At 48.3% G+C, this 17,475-nt stretch overlaps 1 protein-coding gene across 5 annotated transcripts in view; it reads left to right on the top strand.

Annotated features, from left to right (window-relative positions):
* Positions 1-17,475, top strand: part of SLC35A5 (solute carrier family 35 member A5) — a 93,922-nt gene that overhangs the window by 10,659 nt on the left and 65,788 nt on the right. For all 5 annotated transcript variants that reach the window (XM_063955636.1, XM_063955638.1, XM_063955634.1 and 2 more), the window contains exons 2-3: positions 6,342-6,408; positions 16,163-16,325. In XM_063955636.1, the coding sequence (XP_063811706.1) occupies positions 16,196-16,325 (130 nt within the window). In that variant the 5' untranslated portion in view covers positions 6,342-6,408; positions 16,163-16,195. The remainder of the gene's footprint in view (positions 1-6,341; positions 6,409-16,162; positions 16,326-17,475) is intronic.

Genomic DNA, 17,475 nt, shown 5'->3' with positions numbered 1-17,475 from the left:
CGGCTGGATTGCCGTTACCAAAATCAATAAAGGCCCATTCCACAAGGAAAGTGGGCTCTTCTTGGGCGGCTGCCCGAGGGGTCTCGGCATTACAGCTGTGCCGAGCTGCTACTTGGTCGGGTTCAAACACTTTTGCAAAATTCTACAAGTTTGATACCCTGGTTGAGGAGGACCTCATGTTTGCTCAATCGGTGCTGCAGAGTCATCCGCAGTCTCCCGCCCGTTTGGGAGCTTTGGTATAATCCCCATGGTCCTTACGGAGTCCCCAGCATCCTCTAGGACGTAAGAGAAAATAAGATTTTAAACCTACTGGTAAATCTTTTTCTCCTAGTCCGTAGAGGATGCTGGGCGCCCGTCCCAAGTGCGGACTACTTCTGCAAGACTTGTATATAGTTGTATATAGTTTTTGCTTACATAAGGGTTATGTTACAGTTTTCCTTAGTCTCGGACTGATGCTGTGTTGTTTCATACTGTTAACTGGTTCGTATATCCCAAGTTATACGGTGTGGATGGTGTGGGCTGGTATGATTCTTGCCCTTAGATTAACTAAAATCCTTTCCTCGTACTGTCCGTCTCCTCTGGGCACAGTTTCTCTAACTGAAGTCTGGAGGAGGGGCATAGAGGGAGGAGCCAGTGCACACCCATACCTAAAGTTCTTTCTTAGTGCCCATGTCTCCTGCGGAGCCCGTCTATCCCTATGGTCCTTACGGAGTCCCCAGCATCCTCTACGGACTAGGAGAAAAAGATTTACCGGTAGGTTTAAAATCTTATTTCTCTAACGTCCTAAGTGGATGCTGGGGACTCCGTAAGGACCATGGGGAATAGCGGCTCCGCAGGAGACTGGGCACATCTAAAGAAAGCTTTAGGACTAACTGGTGTGCACTGGCTCCTCCCCCTATGACCCTCCTCCAAGCCTCAGTTAGATTTCTGTGCCCGACGAGAAGGGTGCACACTAGGGGCTCTCCTGAGCTTCTTAGTGAAAGTTTTAGTTTAGGTTTGTTATTTTCAGTGAGACCTGCTGGCAACAGGCTCACTGCATCGAGGGACTAAGGGGAGAAGAAGCGAACTCACCTGCGTGCAGAGTGGATTGGGCTTCTTGGCTACTGGACATTAGCTCCAGAGGGACGATCACAGGTTCAGCCTGGATGGGTCCCGGAGCCGCGCCGCCGGCCCCCTTACAGAGCCAGAAGAGCGAAGAGGTCCTGAAAAATCGGCGGCAGACGACGTTCCTGTCTTCAATAAGGTAGCGCACAGCACTGCAGCTGTGCGCCATTGCTCTCAGCACACTTCATACTCCGGTCACTGAGGGTGCAGGGCGCTGGGGGGGGGGCGCCCTGAGACGCAATAAAACACGATAAAAATACCTTACATGGCAAAAAATGCATCACATATAGCTCCTGGGCTATATGGATGCATTTAACCCCTGCCAGAATATACAGAAAAACGGGTGATAAGGCCGCCGAAAAGGGGGCGGAGCCTATCTCCTCAGCACACTGGCGCCATTTTCCCTCACAGCTCAGTTGGAGGGAAGCTCCCTGGCTCTTCCCTGCACTACAGAAAGGGTTAAATAAAAAGAGAGGGGGGCACTAATTAGGCGCAGTATTAAAACATACAGCAGCTATAAGGGGAAAAACACTTATATAAGGTTATCCCTGTATATATATATATATATATAGCGCTCTGGTGTGTGCTGGCATACTCTCCCTCTGTCTCCCCAAAGGGCTAGTGGGGTCCTGTCCTCTATCAGAGCATTCCCTGTGTGTGTGCTGTGTGTCGGTACGTTTATGTCGACATGTATGAGGAGAAAAATGATGTGGAGACGGAGCAGAGTGTCTGTAACAGTGATGTCACCACCTAGGAGGTCGACACCTGAGTGGATGTACTGTTGAAAATTACGTGACAGTGTCAGCTCTGTATAAAAAAACAGTGGTTGACATGAGACAGCCGGCTACTCAGCTTGTGCCTGTCCAGACGTCTCATAGGCCGTCAGGGGCTCTAAAGCGCCCGTTACCTCAGATGGCAGATACAGACGCCGACACGGATACTGACTCCTGTGTCGACGGTGAAGAGACAACCGTGATTTCCAGTAGGGCCACACGTTACATGATTGAGACAATGGAAAATGTTTTATACATTTCTGATAATACGAGTACCACCAAAAAGGGGTATTATGGTGAGGGAAAAACTACCTGTAGTTTTCCTGAATCTGAAAAATAAAATGAGGTGTGTGATGATATGTATACCCTTTCCCGCCAGAGGTTAGGGTGCGTTGGGAAACACCCCCTAGGGGGGATAAGGCGCTCACACGCTTGTAAGAACAAGGGCTCTACCTTCTCATGAGATGGCCGCCCTTAAGGATCCTGCTGATAGAAAGCAGGAGGGTATCCAAAAATGTATTCACACACATACTGGTGTTATACTGCGACCAGCAATCGCCTCAGCCTGGAGGTGCAGTGCTGGGTTGGCATGGTCGGATTCCCTGACTGGTAATATTGATATCCTAGATAAGGATAGTATATTATTGCTTATAGAGCATTTAAAAGATGCATTTCTATATATGCATGATGCACAGCGGAATATTTGCCGACTGGCATCAAGTATAAGTGCGTTGTCCAATTCTACCAGTAAAATGGTCAGGTGATGCGGATTCCAAACGGCATTTGGAAGTATTGCCTTTAAAAGGGGACATTTGGGGTCGGTCTTTTAGACCTGGTGGCCACGGCAACAACTGGGAAATCCACGTTTGTACCCCAGGTCGCCTCTCAAAATAAGACGCCGTATTATCAGGCGCAGTCCTTTGTTGGCAAGCGGACAAAAGGTTCCTCTTTTCTGCTCGTGACAGAGGGAGAGGAAAAAGGCTGAAGAGATTACCCAGTTCCCAGGAACAGAAATCCTTTCCCGCCTCTGCACAAGCCCTCAGTATGACGCTAGGGCCTTACAAACTCAGGCACGGTGGGGGCCCGTTCTCAATGAATTTCAGTGCGCAGTGGGCTCACTCGCAAGTAGACCCCCGGATCCTTCAGGTAATATCTCAAGGGTACATATTGAAATTCGAGACGTCTCCCCCTCGCCGTTTCCAAAAGTCGGCTTTACCGACGTCTCCCTCTGACAGGGAGGCAGTTTTGGAAGCCATTCACCCAGCAGGTGATAATCAAGGTACCCCTCCGGCAACAGGGAACGGGGTATTATTCCACACTATTGTGGTACCGAAGCCAGACGGCCCGGTGAAACCGATTCTAAATCTAAAATCTTTGAACACTTACATACAGAGGTTCAAATTCAAGATTGAGTCACTCAGAGCAGTGATTGCGAACCTGGAAGAAGGGGACTACATGATGTCTTGGGACATCAAGGATGCTTACCTTCATGTCAAAGTTTACCCTTCTCACCAAGGGTACCTCAGGTTATGGTACAGAACTGTCACTATCAGTTCAGACGCTGCCGTAGGGATGGTCCACGGCACCCCGGGTCTTTACCAAGGTAATGGCTGAAATGATATCCCTTCGAAGGAAGGGAATTTTAGTTATCCCTTACTTGGACGATTCCCTGATAAGGGTAAGATCCAGGGAACAGTTGGAAGTCGGTGTAGCACTATCTCAGGTAGTGTTGCGGCAGCACGATTGGATTCTCAATATTCCAAAATCGCAGCTGGTTCCGACGACTTGTCTTCTGTTTCCTAGGGATGTTCCTGGACACAGTCCAGAAAAAAGGTGTTTCTCCCGGAAGAGAAAACCAGGGAGTTATCCGAGCTAGTCAGGAACCTCCTAAAACCGAACCAAGTCTCAGTGCATCAATGCACAAGGGTTCTGGGTAAAAATGGTGGCTTCCTACGAAGCAATCCCATTCGTTAGATTCCACGCAAGAACTTTCCAGTGGAACCTACTGGACAAATGGTCCGGGTCGCATTTTCAGATGCATCAGCGGATAACCCTGTCACCAAGGACAAGGGTATCCATCATGTGGTGGTTGCAGAGTGCTCATCTTCTAGAGGGCCGCAGATTCGGCATTCAGGACTGGGTCCTGGTGACCACGGATGCCAGCCTGCGAGGCTGGGGAGCAGTCACACAGGGAAGGAATATCCAGGGCTTAGGGTCAAGCCTGGATACATCACTTCACATAAATATCCTGAAGCTAAGGGCCATTTACAATGCTCTAAGCTTAGCAAGACCTCTGCTTCAAGGTCAGCCGGTGTTGATCCAGTCGGACAACATCATGGCAGTCACCCACGTAAACAGACAGGGTGGCACAAGAAGCAGGAGGGCAATGGCAGAAGCTGCAGGGATTCTTCGCTGGGCGGAAAATCATGTGATAGCACTGTCAACAGTATTCATTCCGGGAGTGGACAACTGGGAAGCAGACTTCCTCAGCACGACCTCCACCCGGGAGAGTGGGGACTTCACCCAGAAGTCGTCCACATGATTAAAAAACTCGACAGGTATTGCGCCAGGTCAAGAGACCCTCAGGCAATAGTTGTAGACGCTCTGGTAACACCGTGGGTGTACCAGTCAGTGTATGTGTTCCCTCCTCTGCCTCTCATACCCAAGGTACTGAGATTGATAAGATGGAGAGGAGAAAGCACTATATTCGTGGCTCCGGATTGGCCAAGAAGGACTTGGTAACCGGAACTTCAAGAGATGCTCACGGAGGATCCGTGGCCTCTACCTCTAAGAAGGGACCTGCTCCAGCAAGGACCCTGTCTGTTCCAAGACTTACCGCGGCTGCGTTTGACGGCATGGCGGTTGAACGCCGGATCCTGAAGGAAAAAAGGCTTTCCGGATGAAGTCATCCCTATCCTGATCAAAGCCAGGAAGGTTGTAACCGCAAAAACATTATCACCGCAATTGGCGAAAATATGTTGCGTGGTGCGAGGCCAGTAAGGCCCGACGGAGGAAATTCAACTGGGTCGATTCCTACATTTCCTGCAAACAGGAGTGTCTATGGGCCTGAAATTGGGGTCCATTAAGGTTCAAATTTGCGGCCCTGTCAATTTTCTTCCAAAAAGAACTAGCTTCAGTCCCTGAAGTTCAGACGTTTGTAAAAGGGGTACTGCATATACAGCCTCTTTTTGTGCCTCCAGTGGCACTTTGGGATCTCAATGTAGTTTTGGGTTCCAAAAGTCACATTGGTTTGAACCACTTAAATCTGTGGAGTTAAAATATCTCACATGGAAAGTGGTCATGCTGTTGGCCCTGGCCTGGGCCAGGCGCGTGTCAGAATTGGCGGCTTTATCCTGAAAAAGCCCTTATCTGATTTTCCATTCGGACAGGGAGGAATTGAGGACTCGTCCTCAGTTTCTCCCCAAGGTGGTTTCAGCGTCTCACCTGAACCAACATATTGGTGGTGCCTGCGGCTACTAGGGACTTGGAGGCCTCCAAGTTGCTAGACGTTGTCAGTGCCCTGAAAATATATGTTTCCAGGACTGCTGGAGTCAGGAAATCTGACTCGCTGTTTATCCTGTGTGCACCCAACAAGCTGGGTGCTCCTGCTTCTAAGCAGACTATTGCTCGTTAAATTTGTAGTACAATTCAGCTTGCACATTCTGTGGCAGGCCTGCCACAACCAAAAATCTGTAAATGCCCACTCCACAAGGAAGGTGGGCTCATCTTGGGCGGCTGCCCGAGGGGTCTCGGCTTTACAACTTTGCCGAGCAGCTACTTGGTCAGGAGCAAATACGTTTGTAAAATTCTACAAAATTAATATCCTGGCTGAGGAGGACCTGGAGTTCTCTCATTTGGTGCTGCAGAGTCATCCGCACTCTCCCGCCCGTTTGGGAGCTTTGGTATAATCCCCATGGTCCTTACGGAGTCCCCAGCATCCACTTAGGACGTTAGAGAAAATAAGAATTTACTTACCGATAATTCTATTTCTCATAGTCCGTAGTGGATGCTGGGCGCCCATCCCAAGTGCGGATTGTCTGCAATACTTGTACATAGTTATTGTTACAAAAATCGGGTTATTATTGTTGTGAGCCATCTTTCAGAGGCTCCTCTGTTATCATACTGTTAACTGGGTTCAGATCACAGGTTATACGGTGTGATTGGTGTGGCTGGTATGAGTCTTACCTGGGATTCAAAATCCTTCCTTATTGTGTACGCTCGTCCGGGCACAGTATCCTAACTGAGGCTTGGAGGAGGGTCATAGGGGGAGGTGCCAGTGCACACCAGTTAGTCCTAAAGCTTTCTTTAGATGTGCCCAGTCTCCTGCGGAGCCGCTATTCCCCATGGTCCTTACGGAGTCCCCAGCATCCACTACGGACTATGAGAAATAGAATTATCGGTAAGTAAATTCTTATTTTTTTTTAGCAGCATAGACTTTCACTGGATTCTTTTTTCCATTGCTAGGTTTGTATCCACTGAAAAGGACAGTGCCATGCAGTGAGTACATTCTGAAGGTTTCAGAGCAAAGGAGGTAATTAAAATGTCAACACAAAAATCTGTTGCACCTATGCTACACACTACAGAACATCTCACTAGCTGCACAGTTTACAATTCTACAAATCCAGTGCATGAACAAATGAGAAAAAAAGGAGCTTAACTAGATTTTTGTTTGTCCCAGAGAAATTGTAATGTTCCATAAACTTTGCAATCTGGCTTTACCATTTGCTATGGATAGAGCCTCCTATACGTGTATCAGTGCCTATTTCCCTATAGATTGTAAGCTTGCGAGCAGGGCATTCCTACCTCTGTCTGTCTGTTATTACCCAGTTCTTTTCTATCACTGCTGTATCCAGTTGTAAAGCACAATAGAATATGCTGCGCTATATAAGAAACTCTTAATAATAATATTATGTACCATCCTATGGTGAAATATCTGTATAATGCATGAAACTTTAATAATGAATATGTGCCCCCTCCGCTGCGGGCCACATAGGGGCTGTACCCGCCTGCACATATGATAGTTCTGCCCTTGCACCTCAAGGGCTCCAATGGTATCTCTGTCATAACATTGATTAGTAAAGGAGGTCTATGTCTACTTCATGCCAAACATCAGGCAGGTGATTCCCCGGTTCTACTTGGCAATCCATCAGGGAATTGGGTAAAAAGATGCATGTTAAGAAGTCCCCGGCTTGTCGATCCTGATAATTTTTTGGTTTGAATCGCCAAATCAAGGATTTCCAGCATGTTGGATTTCCAGAACACCCTTTGGGAGAACGGAGAATTACCCCGATTCTACCCTAATGTATAGGCCTTATTACGTTCTTTTGAGTCAGAAGAGTGGGCAGGTCTCCTGGCCAGCCGCCACCAGCCTGCACACAACCCTCTCGCAGCTGGGGGTCCGATGGCGTGATTCGCAGTGAATTGCGTCATTGTGGCCCTGCCCCCTCCCTCAAAATGCCTGTAATCTCGGCATTGTGTAGCGGGGTCGGGTCCGTGATGCATCCGCTAAATCCCTACCCAGCATCAACACCCCCCCCCCCCCCCCCGCCTCCAGTTTGAGGCACCACACCCACCTGCCATGCTGCGCTGACTGCCTCTTCCTGGTTGTTTGCTTTTTTGCTTTACTTCCTAACATGAATCGAGGTCAAAGAACAGAGGTGCATGAGTGTACTGCAAAAGCTGGCCCGGGGTGGAATAATGTAGATGTTGATATTTTTTATTATTGTCAGTATGTGCACTTAGCTGGAAGCATGCAAGGGGCACGTGTACCACCTCCATCTGTTACTGCACGTATAATATACACACAGTTTTATATGATTATATAGTAGATATCCATATGTGTTCCCCTTTGCTAATAAGTAATAAAGCGCACCATAGAAAGATAGAAAGTTCATATTGGTGCATTGAGCAAATGGTAAATATTTAGCATGTGGAAGAAAGCACAGTATTTCTGTATGAAAGAGGCACAGTATTTTTTTTCCCTCAGAACCACTAACACTTTCATTTGTACATCTGTTTAAAGTAAAATTTCTGTTATGTTGATTGGAATATGTTGAGCTCAGTAACCATGTTCTGTGTTCCCAAATTTTGTGTCACATAGTGCAGCTGTGTGAAATAGCAAGTATACACTTAAAAAGGTTTATAATTTGTATGTTACATACCTGTGGTTCTCAGAGGAAAGTTAGACTGCATTCAGATCGCAAATGCCAGATCCTACCCGGTAAGAGAAACGTGTCCTTACCGGGTGGGATCCGGCATTTGCGCTCCTCTGCTGGCTTTCTGACCCGGCAATATACCGGGTCGGTTGCCATAGCAGCGGGGGGCGCAGCAGCAGCGGGGGTGGAGGCGGCGCTGGGGATGAGCTCATCTCCTGCGCCGCCTCTCCCTATGCTGTGAATGGGAGCCGTGTCGCATCGGAACGGCTCCCATTCACACTGCACCTGACCCGGTATTCAACCCGGTAATAACCCTTCTTTTTTACCGGGTTGAATTACCGGGTCAGGCGACCCGTTAATTCTGCAAAGGACCTTTCACATCGCACACTGACCCGTTTCGACACGGCAATATGCAGTGTCGATACCGGGTTTTTAGTGCGATGTGAAAGGGGCATTAGAAATCCACCTCACACATGAATATAAAAAATATGCATGACCAGTGCTTGCCAGGCTTTATCCCTGTTAATTATGATTGTGATCCATGATGGAAGAGTGCAAAGATAACAGGTAATTTTTGAAAAATGTAATATAACCTCATATACATAAAAGAATACATTCTTTAATTAATTTTATGTATATGAGGTTTTTTAAAATTTATCAAAAATGACCTCTTATCTTTGCACTCTTCCATGCCTCACTTGTATTCTTTTTGAGTTTTAAGGTGCATACACACTGGGCGTTTTTGCCCAGCGCGTATGCATAGCAATGATCACTGACATCGCTGGGCTGAAAATCGATCAGTGCATACACACTGAGCTATTTTCCCCCCTGCCCAGCGATGTCAGCGGGGGTAAATGGCTTTCCATAGCAGGACGCTATGGATAGCTGTCCACCCCACTGTTCATATGCTGGTAATACCAGCAGATGAATGGCGGCCGCCGGCAATGAAGCGGGGGCGCGCATCAGCGCTCACCGCTCATCACCGGGGCATACACACTGGGCGGTTTTGAGCTGAAAGCAGCTGAGCACACCAAAAGTGAGCTGCTTTGTAGCTCAAAATCGCCCAGTGTGTATGGGACTTAAGAAAGCTGCATAGATACTAGGTTTCCGTTACCACAGGATTGGTTTCGGGTGTCCCCCCTCCCCCCCCCCCCACCAATGTTGATTTTCCTATTCTGACTGTGAACTGAGGGACTAATTAGGAGATGGACGCTAGCGCACAGTTGCTGCATCTTCATATACAGCGGCTGTGCGAAATTATCCAAAAGTCGCATGAGGCCTCTAGAATAAAAAGACGCCTACTGCAGTCTTCTGTGATCCGCTGCTGTGTCCAGTGACTCGGCATAAGATAGCTACGTGATCATCGGACATCTGAGTAACCCTCAGGTTACTCAGAATATCCATCAAAATCATGCTGCTATGGCCACTGGCTTTGGCACACCCAGAAAATGGGGGCGATACCCCGCTGTTTCCTGGTCTGCTGCCCATCGCCGACCCCAAATGCCAACAGAATTTGGGGCACTGCGAACAAAGTCGCTAAAATAAGACTGAATGTGCGCAGTGCCGCTCTTGTGCAAAATCCATCTGAGAGTTATGTAAATTTCTATAACGTCCTAGTGGATGCTGGGAACTCCGTAAGGACCATGGGGAATAGCGGGCTCCGAAGGAGGCTGGGCACTCTAGAAAGATCTTAGACTACCTGGTGTGCACTGGCTCCTCCCACTATGACCCTCCTCCAAGCCTCAGTTAGATTTCGTGCCCGGCCGAGGTTGGATGCACACTAGGGGCTCTCCTGAGCTCTTAGAAAGTTATAGTCTTAGAATTTGTTTTTTTCAGTGAGACCTGCTGGCAACAGGCTCACTGCAGCGAGGGACTAAGGGGAGAAGAAGCGAACTCGCCTGCTTGCAGCCGGATTGGGCTTCTTAGGCTACTGGACACCATTAGCTCCAGAGGGATCGACCGCAGGCCCAGCCTTGATGTTCGGTCCCGGAGCCGCGCCGCCGTCCCCCTTACAGAGCCAGAAGCAGGAAGATGGTCCGGAAAATCGGCGGCATGAAGACATCCTGTCTTCACCAAGGTAGCGCACAGCACTGCAGCTGTGCGCCATTGCTCCTCATACACACTTCACACTCCGGTCACTGAGGGTGCAGGGCGCTGGGGGGGGGGCGCCCTGAGGCAGCAATAAAAACACCTTGGCTGGCTAAAATACCTCAATATATAGCCCCTGGGGCTATATATGAGGTAAATACCCCTGCCAGAATCCCCAAAAAAAGCGGGAGAATAGGCCGCGGAAAAGGGGCGGAGCCTATCTCCTCAGCACACTGGCGCCATTTTTCTTTCACAGCTCGGCTGGAAGGAAGCTCCCTGGCTCTTCCCTGCATTTCTACAGTACAGTAAGAGGGAAAAGAGAGGGGGGGGGCACTAAATTGGCACTGTATACAGTATAAGCAGCTATTAGGGACATAACTCAGTTAGTCCCTGTATATATATAGCGCTCTGGTGTGTGCTGGCATACTCTTACTCTGTCCCCCCAAAGGGCTTTTGTGGGTCCTGTCCTCTATTTGAGCATTCCCTGTGTGTGTGGAGTGTGTCGGTACGGCTGTGCCGACATGTTTGAGGAGGATAATGATGTGGAGGGGGAGCAGATGCCTTTAGCAGAGATGTCACTCCCTGCGGGGCAGACACCTGAGTGGATGGTATTATGGCAAGAAATGAGTGCACGTATAGACTCCTTACATAAAAAATTTGACGACATGCCGACTGTGGGACAGCCGAGTCTTCAGCTCGTGCCTGTCCAAGGGTCTCAAAAGTCATCAGGGGCTCTAAAACGCCCGTTATCTCAGGTGGCACAAGTAGATGTCGACACGGATACTGACGCCAGTGTCGACGACGATGAGTCAAATTTAATGCCCGTTAAGGCCATTCGCTGCATGATTGAGGCAATGAAAGAGGTGTTAAATATTTCTGATTTACATCCAGGTACCACAAAAAAGGGTATTATGTTTGGGGAGAAAAAACTACCTGTAGTTTTTCCCCCGTCAGATGAATTAAATGAAGTGTGTGAAGAAGCGTGGGCTTCCCCTGATAAGAAATTGGTGATTCCTAAGAAATTACTAATGGCGTTCCCTTTCCCGCCAGAGGATAGGTTACGTTGGGAAACACCCCCGAGGGTGGATAAAGCGCTCACACGTTTGTCAAAAAAGGTGGCACTACCGTCCCAGGTTACGGCCGCCCTTAAGGAACCTGCTGATAGAAGGCAGGAGGCGATCCTGAAGTCTGTATATACACACTCAGGCATTATACTCAGACCAGTGATTGCGTCAGCTTGGATGTGCAGTGCTGCCGCTGCATGGTCAGATAACCTGTCAGAAAATATTGACACACTAGACAGAGACACGATCCTGTTAACAATTGACCATATCAAAGACTCAGTCTTATACATGAGAGATGCACAGAGGGAAATCTGCCGGCTGGCATCTAAAGTAAGTGCACTATCTATCTCTGCTAGGAGATGCTTATGGACTCGCCAGTGGACTGGAGATGCAGATTCCAAAAGGCACATGGAAGTTTTGCCTTATAAAGGGGAGGAATTATTTGGGGATGGTCTCTCCGACCTAGTTTCCACAGCAACGTCTGGGAAGTCAGCATTTTTACCCCATGTCCCCTCACAGCCTAAGAAGGCTCCATTTTATCAGGTTCAGTCCTTTCGATCCCAGAAAAACAAGCGGGGAAAAGGAGGGTCTTTTCTGTCAAGAGGCAGAGGCAGGGGAAAAAGGCTGCAGCAAACAGCAGGTTCCCAGGAACAAAAGTCCTCCCCCGCTTCCTCTTCCAAGTCCGCCGCATGACGGTGGGGCTTCACAGGCGGAGCCAGGTACGGTGGGGGCCCGCCTCAGGAATTTCAGCGATCAGTGGGTTCGCTCACAGGTGGATCCCTGGATCCTTCAAATAGTATCTCAGGGATACAGGCTGGAATTCGAGGCGATTCCACTCCGCCGTTTCCTAAAATCCGCCTTGCCGATTGCTCCCTCAGACAGGGAGGCAGTGCTAGCGGCAATTCACAAGCTGTATTCCCAGCAGGTGATAATCAAGGTACCCCTACTTCAACAAGGCCGGGGTTACTATTCCACACTATTTGTGGTACCGAAACCGGACGGTTCGGTGAGACCCATTTTAAATTTGAAGTCCTTGAACACATAAAAAAATTCAAGTTCAAGATGGAATCGCTCAGGGCGGTTATTGCAAGCCTGGACGAGGGGATTACATGGTATCCCTGGACATCAAGGATGCTTACCTGCATGTCCCCATTTACAATTCTCACCAGGAGTACCTCAGATTTGTGGTACAGGATTGCCATTACCAATTCCAGACGCTGCCGTTTGGACTCTCCACGGCACCGAGGGTATTTACCAAGGTTATGGCGGAAATGATGATACTCCTTCGAAAAAAGGGAGTTTTAATTATCCCATACTTGGACGATCTCCTAATAAAGGCACGATCCAAGGAACAGTTGTTAGTGGGAGTAGCACTATCTCAGGAAGTGCTGAGCCAGCACGGTTGGATTCTGAATATCCCAAAGTCACAGCTGGTCCCCACGACACGTCTAATGTTCCTGGGAATGATTCTGGACACGGCCCAGAAAAAAGTGTTTCTCCCGGAGGAGAAAGCCAGGGAGTTGTCTTCTCTAGTCAGAGACCTCCTAAAACCAAAACAGGTATCGGTGCATCACTGCACGCGAGTCCTGGGAAAGATGGTAGCTTCTTACGAAGCAATTCCATTCGGCAGGTTCCATGCCAGAATCTTTCAGTGGGACCTGTTGGACAAGTGGTCCGGATCGCATCTTCAGATGCATCGTTTAATAACCCTGTCTCCACGAACCAGGGTGTCTCTTCTGTGGTGGCTGCACAGTGCTCATCTTCTGGAGGGCCGCAGATTCGGCATACAGGACTGGGTCCTGGTGACCACGGATGCCAGCCTACGAGGCTGGGGGGCAGTCACAAAGGGAAGAAATTTCCAAGGACTATGGTCAAGTCAGGAGACTGCCCTTCACATAAATATTCTGGAACTAAGGGCCATTTACAATGCCCTAAGTCAAGCAAAATCCCTGCTCCTACACCAGCTGGTGCTGATCCAGTCAGACAACATCACGGCAGTCGCCCATGTGAATCGACAGGGCGGCACAAGAAGCAGGACGGCGATGGCAGAAGCCACAAAAATTTTCCGATGGGCGGAGAATCATGTACTAGCACTGTCAGCAGTGTTCATCCCGGGAGTGGACAACTGGGAAGCAGACTTTCTCAGCAGGCACGACCTCCACCCGGGAGAGTGGGGACTTCATCCAGAAGTCTTCCAAATGATTGTAAATCAATGGGGTCGTCCACAGGTGGACATGATGGCGTCCCGCATAAACAAAAAACTAGAGAAGTATTGCGCCAGGTCAAGAGACCCTCAGGCGATAGCGGTGGACGCCCTAGTGACACCGTGGGTGTACCGGTCAGTGTATGTGTTCCCTCCTCTACCTCTCATACCAAAGGTACTGAGAATAATAAGAAAGCGAGGAGTAAACACAATTCTCGTGGTTCCGGATTGGCCAAGAAGAGCGTGGTACCCGGAACTTCAAGAGATGATCTCAGAGGACCCTTGGTCCCTGCCGCTCAGACAGGACCTGCTACAGCAGGGCCCCTGTCTGTTCCAAGACTTACCGCGGCTGCGTTTGACGGCATGGCGGTTGAACGCCGGATCCTGAAGGAAAAGGGCATTCCGGAGGAAGTCATTCCTACGCTTATTAAAGCCAGGAAAGATGTTACGGCAAAACATTATCACCGCATATGGCGGAAATATGTTGCATGGTGCGAGGCCAAAAAGGCCCCAACAGAGGAATTTCAACTGGGTCGATTTCTGCATTTCCTGCAAGCAGGAGTGAATATGGGCCTAAAACTAGGCTCCATTAAAGTACAGATCTCGGCTCTGTCGATTTTCTTTCAAAAGGAACTAGCTTCAGTACCTGAAGTTCAGACATTTGTGAAAGGAGTGCTGCATATTCAGCCCCCATTTGTGCCTCCTGTGGCACCTTGGGATCTCAACGTGATGTTGAATTTCTTGAAATCACATTGGTTTGAGCCACTAAAAACCGTGGATCTGAAATATCTCACGTGGAAAGTGGTCATGTTATTGGCCCTGGCATCAGCCAGGCGAGTGTCAGAATTGGCGGCTTTATCATGTAAAAGCCCTTATCTGATTTTTCATATGGATAGGGCAGAATTGAGGACTCGTCCCCAGTTTCTCCCTAAGGTGGTGTCAGCGTTTCACCTGAACCAGCCTATTGTGGTGCCTGCGGCTACTAAGGATTTGGAGGACTCCAAGTTGCTAGACGTTGTCAGGGCCCTGAAAATATATGTTTCCAGGACGGCTGGAGTCAGAAAATCTGACTCGCTGTTTATCCTATATGCACCCAACAAGCTGGGTGCTCCTGCTTCTAAGCAGACTATTGCTCGTTGGATTTGTAGTACAATTCAGCTTGCACATACTGTGGCAGGCCTGCCACAGCCAAAATCTGTCAATGCCCATTCCACAAGGAAGGTGGGCTCATCTTGGGCGGCTGCCCGAGGGGTCTCGGCTTTACAACTTTGCCGAGCAGCTACTTGGTCAGGGGCAAACACGTTTGCAAAATTCTATAAATTTGATACCCTGGCTGAGGAGGACCTGGAGTTCTCTCATTCGGTGCTGCAGAGTCATCCGCACTCTCCCGCCCATTTGGGAGCTTTGGTATAATCCCCATGGTCCTTACGGAGTTCCCAGCATCCACTAGGACGTTAGAGAAAATAAGAATTTACTCACCGGTAATTCTGTTTCTCGTAGTCCGTAGTGGATGCTGGGCGCCCATCCCAAGTGCGGTCTATCTGCAATACTTGTACATAGTTATTGTTAACTAAATCGGGTTATTGTTGAGCCATCTGTTGAGAGGCTCTATCGTTTCATACTGTTAACTGTGTTTCATATCACGAGTTGTTCGGTGTGATTGGTGTGGCTGGTATGAGTCTTACCCGGGATTCAAAATCCTTCCTTATTGTGTACGCTCGTCCGGGCACAGTACCTAACTGAGGCTTGGAGGAGGGTCATAGTGGGAGGAGCCAGTGCACACCAGGTAGTCTAAGATCTTTCTAGAGTGCCCAGCCTCCTTCGGAGCCCGCTATTCCCCATGGTCCTTACGGAGTTCCCAGCATCCACTACGGACTACGAGAAACAGAATTACCGGTGAGTAAATTCTTATTATAAAATTTACATAAATCTCTGATTCAAGCCCTGAGCTGTGGTTGGGTACGGGATCCCGGCAGTAGGAATCCCGGCAGTCAAACTACAGACGCCGGTATCCCGATCATCAGAATGCCGGCGGAAGGAAGGGGGGGGGGGGTTTGGAGCGGAACGACGCCCCTTGTGGGCTTAGCTCGCCACAGGTTCTATTCCCACTTCACCCAGCAGTGGGAATAGCTGTGGCGGCACTGCTGGCGTTCTGGTGCTCGGGATTCCGGCGTCGGTGTTTTGACAGTTGGGATTCCGACCGTCGGGATTCCAACTACATCCCCTGAGCAGGACTCTGAAGGCACACTATGCAAAGCAGGAACCATGATACTCGAAGTTTGCAACATAGTCCACTTAGGGGGACATGTACTAAGCAGTGATAAAAGTGTGGAAGTGAGCATGTGGAGAAGTTGCCCATGACAACCAATCAGCATTGACGTAACAATTATAATTTACATACTACAAAAATATACAGAGCAGCTGATTGGTTTCCAGTGGCAGCTTCTCCATTGGCTCACTTCTCCACTTTTATCACTGCTTAGTACATGTTCCCCTTAGACTGATAATTTACAATAAATAGATCTGTGTATTTCAATTATTAATGTGTCGTGGCAATGGCACATCATCTGCTACTGGAGTGAACTGTGTAATGGTATGTCATGGGTAACCAACACTGTATTCCAGCTGGCTTTTTATTAAACAGGGAATTTAATGATTCTTTTTTTTTAACATAACTATACTAAATACCATTATATCCTAATTTGAATTATTGTTCTATCTTTAAAACACATATTACCTGCTAATATATAATCTAATATATTCTTTATATAACAGTAACTAGGAAATGATGCACAAAAGCTAACTACAATGAGGTGGAAGCCCTGCATAAAGTCGTCATGGTTCTCCATGTCCACCCTGCACACGTTTCTACTTGGATTCACATTTGTTTGCCTCGGTTCAAGCCGCTTGCTTCTGGTGAAATTTTCCGCCAACAAGGGTGGGTTGATCTTTCTTTTTCTTTTCTTTTTTTACACACTTTGAGACACTGTACCTTGTGTTCCAATATTCTGTTATTCATACTGGCAAAATCTGAAATACGGCTAAATGTGCAAATAGTAACTGTCTATTTACTAGTATTTAGCAAGTTTACCCTGAGGAAAAAAAAGCCTTATAAATTGCCTCCTAGAATCAATAGAAGCCACAGCCGAGAGATCATTACGGAGAACAACAGGAAAGAAGACCACTTAAATCCATAATAGAGAAGTTAGAGATAAAGCAATATAAATGTATAACTTAGGTTAAGGGTACAAAATAATATCCAATTATCCGTAAGTGGAAGTAACATCAAACCTTCCGTAATAAATGTCTTCCCTCATATATTTTTGCAAACAAGGAGAGAGGTGAGAGAGACCAACGATCACTACTTAGCTACATGGGTTCAGTATGATTTCACGATGGACGGGATGCCGACACTCAAGATACTGACAACGGCATCCCGTCCATCAGAATCCCGACAGCCCCCTCTAAAGTACCCTAACCCTCCTCTGCCCCCTACCCTAACCTTCTCTTGTGGGTGCCTAAACCTAACCCTCCCCGGTGGTGCCTATCCCTAATCCTCCCTTCCCCGCTACCTAAACCTAACTCTTCCAGCTTGGTGCCTAACCCTAACCTCCCCTTCTATGCGCCTTACCCTCTTTACCCGGTTCCTAACCCTAACCTTCCCGGCCGTGCACCCTAACCCTAACACCCGTTCTCCTGCCTAAACCTAACTGTATATCGACCGGAGGGATCCCGTCCTTGGGGACGCTAACTGCTTCCCATCTATATAGCAGGATGACCCAAGAAGAAGCCATTGTTCAAAGTGAAGTATGTAAATGTTCTTGGGGCTTTGCACCTCCTAAAAACACCATACCCACAGTGTAGTAGTGGTGGTAATTGTATGATAGGAGGTTGTTTTACAAGAGCTGGAACTGCTAATCTCTGCAGATGGTGCAAACTGCAGAGAAACCCTGCAAGATTGTCACTGGCCTAGACTGAGGGTGTTGTGAACTCGGGGATTCTTCCGATGGTTGGGAAGAGGAACCACAACTGAGCTGGAAAAGGGGAGGCCTAATATAGGATTTCCTCATACAGGACGCTGACAGTGG

This window comes from Pseudophryne corroboree, chromosome 2 (assembly GCF_028390025.1).
Source record: "Pseudophryne corroboree isolate aPseCor3 chromosome 2, aPseCor3.hap2, whole genome shotgun sequence".
Lineage (NCBI taxonomy): Eukaryota > Metazoa > Chordata > Amphibia > Anura > Myobatrachidae > Pseudophryne > Pseudophryne corroboree.
This window is presented reverse-complemented; position numbering and strand designations above follow the sequence as displayed.